The 11,141-nt window shown below is 37.7% G+C and overlaps 1 protein-coding gene across 1 annotated transcript in view; it reads left to right on the forward strand.

Moving 5' to 3' along the window:
* SKIL (SKI like proto-oncogene) overlaps positions 1-11,141 on the forward strand; it is a 28,587-nt gene that overhangs the window by 11,068 nt on the left and 6,378 nt on the right. Inside the window, exons 3-5 of the mRNA XM_019532726.1 lie at positions 5,371-5,609; positions 5,835-6,073; positions 9,866-10,090. Of these exons, the coding sequence (XP_019388271.1) occupies positions 5,371-5,609; positions 5,835-6,073; positions 9,866-10,090 (703 nt within the window). The remainder of the gene's footprint in view (positions 1-5,370; positions 5,610-5,834; positions 6,074-9,865; positions 10,091-11,141) is intronic.

An 11,141-nucleotide genomic window follows, 5' to 3' on the forward strand; every position in this document is an offset into this window, starting at 1 on the left:
CCCCCAGCAGGCTTAGTTTAAAGCCCGGTGGAGCAGGTCAGCCAGCCTGGCTGAGAAGAGCCTCCTCCCCAGAGGAGAGAGGTAGAGGCCATCTCTTCCCAGCAGCTCGCTGCCTCTCTCTCCAAAGAGTGGGCTGTGGTCATGGAAGCCAAAGCCTTCCCGATAACACCACCGCGTGGATCCTCCTCTCCCTCCTCAGCCCATAGCCCGAGACTGGGAGGATCGAGGAAAACACCACCTGAGCTCTGCTCTGGCCCTGTTGGTTCTCCTGCCATTTAGTAAAATTGTTAGTCAGACCACCCACTCCAGCACCAGATATCTGCATCTGGGAGTAGATGACACCTGTGCAAAGGCAACATTCTTAGTCCCCATCTAAATAATTATCCTTGTTGCCAAATTGTGGCTCTGACCCCACCCCTCATACTCAACGTTAAGGTTGCCAAGACTTCCTGGAAAGGATATGTCCCTAATTACAGAGGCAAAGATATTAAAATCATAATTATAAAGGAAAAGTCCCACAAGCATTTTTACATATTCTGGAATTCAAACCAGGATTGTCCTTCCTATCAATGGAAGGTATACTTGAGCTGGCCAAAAGATTTTAGCAAAGGTGTTGACTTCAAATCTAAGCAAGTGGAAAAGAGATACTAGATACCCCTGAAATGCTTTGTATATTTATATGATCACCAAGACCTAGGGTCCTGGTGGTATTTGTAGTACAGATGAAACACAAGTCTACAAAGGACACGCACAAAATAGAGTCTAAAAAACCTGGATCACTTTAAGTACAAAGCATGCTCTTCTGATATACTTTAGCTTTGCGTTGTAGAAATATTAACTGCTGTTTGCAAAAATATAACTGCATAACTTTGACAAGAGCTCACTCCCTTTCTGTCTAGGATCTCGCATCAGAATAGGAAAGAACTAAAAGTAATCATGGGAGGTCACTGTAGCACCATTAGAGGTGACTACAAATGAGTTCAAGTTAAGTGCCATGTCAGTGGCTTTAGCTATCACAATAAGGCAGGCCTTATGACTTTTTCCATATACTGAAATGGAGACTAAGTGATAAAATAACAAAGAATGCCATTTCCTGAAATATTCTAGGGCTGTGTTAAAGTAATTAGAGATTTAAACTCACAGAAAGCCCTAGGAATACCCACCCCAGTATTTGCAGAAGATATAATCTTACCTCTAGGACTGACAACCTGAGTGCATATGGAAGAAAAACAGACCCAAGAGCTCCAGAAAACTTTATTTCAAAGCATGTTCAGCTGTTAGTGTCTTGAACAATACAAGCAAGAATTATGAAATGATAAATGCTAAGAAACTCATACAATGGCGGCAAGCAAACTCAGTAATGTACAAGATTTGGCAATATCTCTACTTTGAGGGGCAAAGGTGCAACAAGTGAAGAGACTTGTGCTTTAGGGAGTTTTCATCATAACTTCCATCTGATATTATCTGAAATAAAAAGGGCACTTATTGCAAAAATTCTTTCTATAACTTCCAAATGTCTCTGTGTTGTAAAAAGTTAAATTTCAATGTCCACCTTACTAAAATGTTTAATATGGTTGACCCATCCTGTATGGTTACAAAAGCTGATCTTTGCCTACTAAAAAGAAAACCTGGAAGGTAAATCAGGGTATTTGGATTTTGTTGGCAAAGAAAAATTTTGAAAATCAGCTGGATATCCAGAATTGTAAATGAAGAGGTGTTCAGCTGGATGAACATAGGACAAACATAGGCTACTTGAAATGCTAGGGAAAAGAATAATCTCTTTCTGCGGACACATTACCAGACAAACTTCTGGCACTTGTTCTATCAGGTAAGGAAAACCAGGAAGAGGGAGAAAGACTCAGCCATGTCAAAAGCGTTGCAAGATGGAATGATATCCAAAAGAGTGCAGATGTTTTTAAAGCTGTGCTATGACCATGCTATTCAACCACATCTGAACTGGGGACATTTGACAAGGATGAATATCTAGAAGACACCTTTTTTCAGCCACTTCTGCCTCCAAAAATTTAGCGAGTACTTGACTGAAGATTTTAAAAGGTGCACTGAGTGTCATGGTGGATCCTGTTACATCCTTGAGAACCTCAATTTCACTAGGCTTGACTACTATCACAGGCAACTAATAGGCACTGGACAATGTCCACGGCTACCATCACCACTCCTTAACTCTTTTCCCACATCCTTTTTTAAGGACTGTTTGCAGAAGAGCCTGTAGTAGCCTTGTTGCCATGTCTAGACATCACAGAGGAGCTGGACTTGCAGAGGAGATAAAGTTTCTGCTTCCAGTATTGCCTTATCCAGAAGAGGGGTCTTACCCTGAACCTGAGGAGACTGAACAAGTACATACACTATTTCAGATTCAGAATGGTGATTAGGGACCTACCCAAATTGTGATTGTGTGGATTTCACAGAAATCATGAAATTGGGCAGTTTCTGCAAAACCACCCAGGGTGGGGCAAATAATGAAAAACGAAAACTTACTAAAATAAAGTAGCAGGAGCCAGCAGTCCTCCTGGCCACGCAGCCCACCCTAGGGAAGTGTGGAAGGAGGCTGCTGGCACAGGGGCAAGTGAGCGAGCAAGATGGCTGTTCCCCCTTCCCCTTGCTGCTGATTGGCTGAGAGGGCTGCCTGTTGGGTGGCCCTGCTCCTCTCTGCCAATCAGTAGCAAGGGGTGGGGCCACATGATGGACAGCCCTCTCAGCCAGTCAATGGCAAGGTCAGGGTTATATGACAGACAACCCTCTCTCCCAATCAGCAGCGGGGGGCAGAGCCCCTTGGCCAATCATAGTGGGGGGTGCCCATGATAAGCCCTGAAATGTTTGCAGCTGGCCCCACCATCTGGCTATGAAATCATCTGGCTGCCTTCCTGAGTTAGGTGGGCCTCTGATGATGATGCTTGCCTCCATTTTTTTTTTCCTTCAGTCTTAAGTTTGATTCATGGGTCTTAATGTGCAGCATAACTAGTTCTTCTTAGTGATCCACCTGGCTCGTGAAATATTTGAGCCAGATTAACTGGGATGGCAAAGCATTAGCAGTACAAGGTACTGTCTTTCAGGCTTTCCACAATACCAAAAGTCTGCACAGGTGATTAGCAAAGGCAGTGGCATGCATGACGAGACAGAATTCATGTCTTACGTGAATGTGGCTGCTCAGAGGCGTGCTGTGGCAGATACAGTGGACAACAGTCCTACAACATACTTGCTCTATGCTTTTGGCTGGTTGAGATAATTAAATATGAAAAAATCTTCTCTAATTCCATTGCAAACTGTAGAGTTGACTGGTGCTATGATTGACTCCAGGTCAATGAATGTAATTCTTAGGTACTGAAGGAAGTATCTTTGTCTTCACACAGAAGGACATGCAGACTTAGGGCTCAGACAACTCCAAACAATAAAGCAAATTCAGTCTTGTTTGCATTTGCACCTTCAGTGGGATCTACACTGACTGTATCATTTTATAAGAGCTACATTTAATATAGAGTAAGCATCCATTCTCTTTCTGTAATTTCACTCTTGCCTGCCATATCTCATTTCTTTGAGATCTTTTGCCAAGAGCTCTGTATTTGCATCTCTAACTCCTAAGGAAACTCTTCCCACTTTAATGCACATGACAGCAGTATTACCAAACCCAAGCATTCAAAGTTAAGCCCCAGAAGATTTTCTTTAAAAATGTCAACACTTTTTTTAAATTAAGAGTTCTTCTTTGCTGTTTGATTTCTGAGCCTTTGGGGTATGCTGAGTTCACATTTATTTAAAGGGAAGACAGGTTCTTGTATAAACTTGATTCTAGGAGCTGGCGCTTAAAACAAACACAAAGTTTGGATAGCATTATGAGATTTGGCAACATTAGCAGTGCTGAGTACAGACTTTAAAAATAAGGTTAATTGAAATGGTAGTTTCTTAGTGATCTTGCACAGGTTTTTGTTTCTTTTTAAATAAACCATTCATTCTGTTCCCCATTTCCTCTATGTAAGAAAAAAAACAATATTATTACAGCATTTCTACACAAGTTTGATTGCAGTTTTTAAATAATGATTTTTATTAACATAAAAATACGTTAATATAATAAATGATACAGGATATAATATGGAAATAGTGTACTGTATAGCATGTCCTTTCAGATGGCTACAACTCCAATAGCATGGTAACCCCCAGTGTTTTATAGCAAAAGGATATTGGTGTTCAGTGCAGATTCACAGCAGGATATTTCTAATACTTCTTCACAGTGTATCAGTTTAGACCAATGGATTTCATGCAACTACCTATTTGGTCATCTGTCACTTCAATGGTACAGCAGAATCATGAGCACCTTTTGTGTCCTATCCAGTTCTAAATGTAAACAGAGGGATTGGTTGGTTTCAATCGTGGAACTCTGAGTGTACAGGCATGGTTATGGTGTCTTCCCTTCATATTATAGTATAACTGGACACATATGTCATTGTCCTTATGGTTAAGATTGGCATAAAAAACTTGTCTTTGAAAATGTTACCTGTCCAATTCATTAGGATTCTTCAAAACTTTTGGTTGCCATTTAAGATGAGAAATGTTATATAATTGCTGTGTGACTGATGCATTGATAATGAAATAAATGTTTTTGTATTAGTACTGACCAAAGTTTAATAATAGGAGAATTCAGTACTGACTCTTAAATATCATTTCTATATAATTATACTTTTAACTAACAGACTTTGAGCCTTTAAGTTGGTTTGTTATGTTGGATGTTTTATCTAAGATCTTACTTGCTGTTTTGCTGCTAATTTAAGGAATGTCAGAGTTCTGGGGTGTCTCCTAAAAATCTAGAGATTTATACCCCCAGTTAAAAATATTCAAAAGTGGTCAAATTTAATGTGAACCCTTATATCAGGGGTGGGCAATTATTTTGAGTGGAGGGCCACTTACTGAGTTTTGGCAAGCCATTGAGGGCCACGAGATAGGCAGATAAATATTAATTTTCAAAATTTTTTAGGGGCCACGCGAGCTGGATAGAATGGCCTGGCTGGCTGCATCTGGCCCCTGGGCCGCATTTTGCCCACCCCTGCCTTAGATCATTTATTTATTTATTTATTTATAAACTATTTGTATGACTTTTTAAAGCATTCAGACTGGAAAATTAGGGCTCTGCCACAGAGCTGGTCTGAGGAGTCTAGATTAAATAATTACTTGTATGAAGTGGATCACTGTAGCTTCAGCTGTATGAAAAGAATTTAGAAAAAGAATACTTATTTTCTCTTTACAATTCCTTAAGCTTAGAAAACATTTTATGTTTGAGATCAGGTTAAACAAAATTTACTTTAGTTGTTCAATGTTTGTTAAATCTTAGGGTTTTTTTTTTAATTTGCTGTTCTACTCTTTCAGTTACTACCTTTACATGTGTGATAAAGTGGTTGCACCAAATGTGTCCCTTACGTCACAGTGCAAAGAAGCTACAAAAACAGCAGGCAGAAGTTCAGAAGTAATGAAATCCTTACCTGGACAGTCAGAGAAACAGCTCAGTAGTAGTAAACGCAAAAAAGGTGCCTCCTACCCAGAGCTGTCACTTGAAGAGCAGGAAAAAATAGACTTAAAAACTAGCACAGAACAACATAAACATTTTGGTGAGTAGAAAATTTGAAATTTATTTTGGGCTCTTTTGGTTTTTGTGTAAGAATGTCTATTTTAGAAAAAGTTCAGAGTCAAACTAGTTTTCTAATGATTTTTCATGTTTCTATATTCTTTTTAATAAATTCTTAGGTTTCTAGTTTGTTTTGAAATTATAGTCAGTCTGGGATTTATATAAACAAGTTTCCATTATGATTTTGTCATCTTTTTCTCTCTCAAAGATCCATCACTGTCAAATAATTCAACAAGAAGTGGAAAATCTGAATATGTCTCATCCAAAGCAACTGCTGCATCTAACCGTGTTGAAATAGGTAGTAACACACCAACCTTCTCCCCAGCTCTCAAGGACATCAGTTGTGAAGATGACAAGGGAAGAATCATGGAGGAAGTAATGAGAACCTATATTAAGCAGCAAGAAAAACTGAATATTATATTGCAAAAGAAGCAGCAGCTTCAAATGGTACAGTGCCAATCTAAATGAGTTTCATTTTTGTCACCAGAACACTGTCTTTGTTCATGTTAGCTCATTGGGCCTAGAATTAGTACTTTTCTTGCAAATAAAGTACAAGTGATGCTAAGAAAATAGGGATCTTGGTATAACATATTTGTTTGTACTTTTAGTTTGTTAAGTTAGGATTTCTGTTGTAAACTAAATAGATTTTTCAACTTAGTTGCCAAGTGTTAGATTTTGCCATAGGTTGAATGCTAAGATTACCCCCAGGGAGATGAACAGTGCTTCTTCTTCTAATGCCTCATTTTATGCGTATGCATTTTTCTTTCTATTTGTATTGCATATTTTTATTTATTTTTTTTAAGTGTGACGACCAAAAATCATCTTTAAGACAGACTTGCCATATATGGTGTTTAATTTATAGGTAGAGTAATTAAATACTTGACCAGTATCTGACTTTAGTAATTAAAATATTACTTACTCCATTCAAATTATGGGGTTTATTCTATCAGGTGCCTGGGATTCTAAGACTTCCTTGCCATGTTTAACATTACCAGAATAGGAACTTCCTTCCTAAATTTAATGTTTGTGTCACTAGCACTGGCCTAATTTATTCTATAGTAAACCAGTTCAGCCAACAAATGCTTCTACAGCTCAGTTTGGAATAACATACAAATTTATCAGAGCATAATTTTTATTGGAAAATTTGATGAAAAAGTTTGGTCAGCAAACTTTGTCTTCTCTCAATCCTGCACACTGACAAATAGAAGCTCTTCCTTTTCCATATGCTGGAACTTGTTATTTACTTTTAAAACAATATAACAATGTTATATTCATTAACAGCTTATATTTAATTCAGCACTAGTGAAATGTCATATCCAGATCAACATTATTTTAATGTAGTTCAAAAAAAGTACTTATTTTTCTTTTTGTTGCAGGTTTGTTTGATTGCTAACTAGAAAGAAACAATGCTGGTATTACACAAAGAGTACTTACTGTCTTACTAACTTGGAGTCTTGCTAAAATTGTATTGAAGCAGTCTTTAGGGAAATACATTACATTCACATACCAAATGTTATTGTTAGCTTTATGTGCATGAAAAACTGAGAGTGACATTGACGTTTACACCAGTAAGGCCTTATGTAGTGCCTTGCGTTTGGGCAGGCTGTCTGTAATTTGGTGATTTATGTGATCGTGTAATTCGCCTTGATGTTTAAGCGTGTGTGTGTGTGTGTGTGTGTGTGTGTGTGCATACTGAAAGTTTGGTTTTACATAAACCCGATGACCTTTGCACTACATAAGTCCCTCTTTAGCCCTGTGATAAAGTAGAAAGCACATTACAATTGGTTCATAGTTCTTTTTGCAAGCTATTGCCACCGTGGTAATCTTTTCTCTGAATTGATAAATACTAGCACTACTACATTTTAAGGAACACATTGAAGGTCTCAGTCTTCAACTTGTGTGAGCCAATCCACTTGCAAATTGTAAGATCTGGGCTAAGTAACACCATTAAGACCACTCCCTATATCTTTTTTCTACATCCACATACATGCACAGATTTTAGGATGACAAGAAACTAGTTTGATCATTTACTCTGATCTGTGTAATCCAGACCATTGAATTTCACACAAAAATTCATGTCTCAAGCACAGACAATTATGACTCAATTGTAGTTTAGTTTTTAGAAAGACATCAAATCTTTATCTAAAGTCTTCCAGTTATGAAAAATTGTCCATATCTCTTGGTTCAATTATTATTTTAACATAAAAGAAACCTTATGTCCTATTTGAATTTTTCTACCTTGAACTTCCAGGTGTTGGCTCTTGTGATGCCTTTTGCCTGCTAGATTAAAATAATTCATTAGTAGCAGGTATCTTCTCTGTGGGTACTTCCTTCTGGGCCTTGTCTACACTGTGACAGTGACAAATTCTACCACTGAGAGACCTGTCTGTGCCTCATCCACATGTGCTCCAAACCCATAAGTACACCAGCAAAGCTGCTCTGGCCTCTTGCTTCTTAACATACTATTTAGCCCTCAGTTTTTGACATTCTTGGGTGGCTACTGTGGACAGGCTTGGAATGGCTTCACCAGCAAACTTCTGGTTTGCAGTAGGTCATGGATATGGATGGATGGGGCAGGGTAGAGGCTCTGGGTGCTAGGACCTCCTACCATCATTGTGGAGACGGGCCCATAGTCCTCTCTTTGATATAAAGTAAATAGCAAATTGTGGATCTTGAAGTTTTGACTCTGGTTCTGTGCTTCACAAGATAATTTCACTCCATTCTTTCCCTCTTGTTCCACAAACAGGTAACTGCTTGTTGTTTTTATGATGAACAGCAGCATGTATAAACTCTAAGCTTGTTATGGAGATAAGGATAGGGCATCAAAAAGCTTGCATTTTTTTTCTCAGCTCTTTCATTTTCTTACCATGAGTTTGGGCAAGCCATTTTCTGCATTTCGTTTTTCAGTTCTATAAAATGGAGAACGATACTTATCCACCTTTGCAAATGCTTTGATATCCGTGGATGAAAGATGATACATATTTATTAAAGAAAAAATAAACTTTCATGAAAGTACTTATATTACCTTCCTTTTTGTTTCTTTGTTTTAAATTTACAAATTACTTGTGATCATTTGGAGTGTAGTTTTGATTGCTTGTTATGATAATATCTCGCATATCCCCCTTTTACAAGAAATTCTCTTTTACATTAACTTTTAAAATAAATATTCTGTCAGTTTCTGTTTGTTCAACAAGCAGGGTTTTCCATTTGCAGAAGAAATAGATTTTTCTTGAATATCACCTCATTCCTAGTTTTCTTTGCTGAACTATGTCAAGAAAAAAACTTAAACCACAGATACTTTTTCTTATTTGTCACAGAAGAGAACTCTGTAACTTCCCACAGCTGTTTTAAAAGACAGCTCTGTCTATGGAGGTATCGTACATAGATTTACTCTACAGATGATCTGTAGCATGGGGGTTGAATTGGAGGAAAACAAAAGCCTAGTAATAGTAAAGCTATGCTCACAGACTAAGCTTTGCCCATTTGAATCAGCAAAACATTTTTCGTTCAGATTTTCATAACGCTACTATTGTATGATCTGCATGTACTTGTATTAGCTGCTTCATTGTCATTTTTGTTTCTTGCATGTGTCAATTGACAGTAGTCTCACTTAATTTATATTTTAAATATTAACATTCATATATTTTAGGATCAATGCTATTTTGATAAATGGGGCAGTTCAAACTTCCCAGAGCTGTTGTTTCAAACTATTCTTTTGACTTGGAAGTAGTAAATTGGTTACATTTGACTCAACTTAGCTTTTAGCTTAACGTTTAAAAATATTAATACTCTGGAGGAAAATTTGGTAGCCTTTTCCCCCCTTTTCCTCTCCTTCCTCAAAATTGACTGAACTGTCATATCCCAGGCCATTTCACTCGGCTCCAGCTCATTATCTCACACCCTGATGGTGTAATAACTTAGCACTTTTAACTCACAGAAAGAACAAATGTAATGTTCTTCGTAAATTAATTGATTTATAAAATGATACCACTACTCTCTTAGGTTCACTTTTGGGACCTGTGAGCTGGTTTCTGGAAGTTCTGGGTACTTGAAAATGCTACTTTTTTGTATCACATAATTACTACAGAATTCAAGGCTGCTACTCACACACCATCAGTATGTACATTCTGTTTGTCTCCTAAGTATTTTGTGATAACACATTTTAAATTGATAGAAACAATCATTTTGATTTTTGGCTTTAGAATCATTCTTTGTATAACCCTCATCTTTTCTTGACAGGAAGTGGAAATGTTAAGTAATTCTAAAGCTATGAAGGAATTAACTGAAGAACAGCAGAATTTACAGAAAGAACTTGAATCTTTGCAGACTGAACATGCTCAAAGAATGGAAGAATTTTATGTTGAGCAGAGGGACTTGGAGAAGAAATTGGAACAGGTGATGAAGCAAAAATGTACCTGTGACTCAAATCTAGAAAAAGACAAGGAGGCTGAATATGCAGCACAGGTGAGAAATAAACATTTAAAGTCTAACAGTTTCTTGTCTACCACAAATAGCATCTTGTCCGCTTGACTGATGAAACTCGTGCTGAGGAAAGTTAAGAGTACAGGCTGTCACTAACCAAGCTTTAAACTTTTACAGAGTATTACCATACCACCTCCAGTTCACTTGTCCATCCTCAGCTTATTTGTCCCTTGACTGAAATTGAGATGAGGTATAAGTTACAGAAACTCTTCATCCTTCTGCAACTTTTTTTAGTGGTTAAATGGTTCTTGTCTTTGGAGAGGTCTCTGTGAAATTCTCCATACAGCAATAATGGTAATTTATTTTTTTTAAAAAGCTGGAATGTGAATTTAAAAAAAAAATGGAACCATTTGTTTAATGTGTAGAAATTTGCACTTGTAATCTAAACAATGGTAGTCTCATTGTATTTCTAAGAACAAGATAAATCTCTTCTGGCCACTCTTTGGTCAGGCTGGCAATATTCTTTGCTGTATTTATAATTCCCTGATGTTAGAATGCATCATGATAACAGGTCAGGCCACATTCTGTAGGAACAGACGATCAAAAATCCTATTGGAGCAAAAGGACACAATCCTGGCTCTTCAGCTCATAGGTATTGTCTAATTATTTATTTAAAGTTTGCCCCAGTCTTGTCTTTGAGGCTGGTGGGCTAAAAGGTATAGCAGTTTTCCATAATTTCAGATTGATTGATCATAGATTTCATAGGCATTAGGGCTGGAAGGGACCTCGGAAGATTGAGTCCAGCCCCCCTGCCTCAGGGGCAGGAAGTCAGTTGGGGCCATAGGATCCCAGCAAGATAAATATCCAATTTTCTCTTAAAGGCATTCAAAGAGAAAATTGGATGTTTATCTTGCTGGGATCCTGTTGTTTATAGGATCGATTGTTTAAATTCTTATGAGTACTAATAGAAAAATGCCAGTAGAATTCTTATAGAACAGTATCTATAAAATCATAGATTTCATAGACATTAGGGCTGGAAGGGACCTCAGGAGATCATTGAGTCCAGCCCCCTGCCCAAAGGGCAGGAAGTCAG

Source organism: Crocodylus porosus, unplaced genomic scaffold (genome assembly GCF_001723895.1).
Source record: "Crocodylus porosus isolate Cpor-Errol unplaced genomic scaffold, CroPor_comp1, whole genome shotgun sequence".
NCBI lineage: Eukaryota > Metazoa > Chordata > Crocodylia > Crocodylidae > Crocodylus > Crocodylus porosus.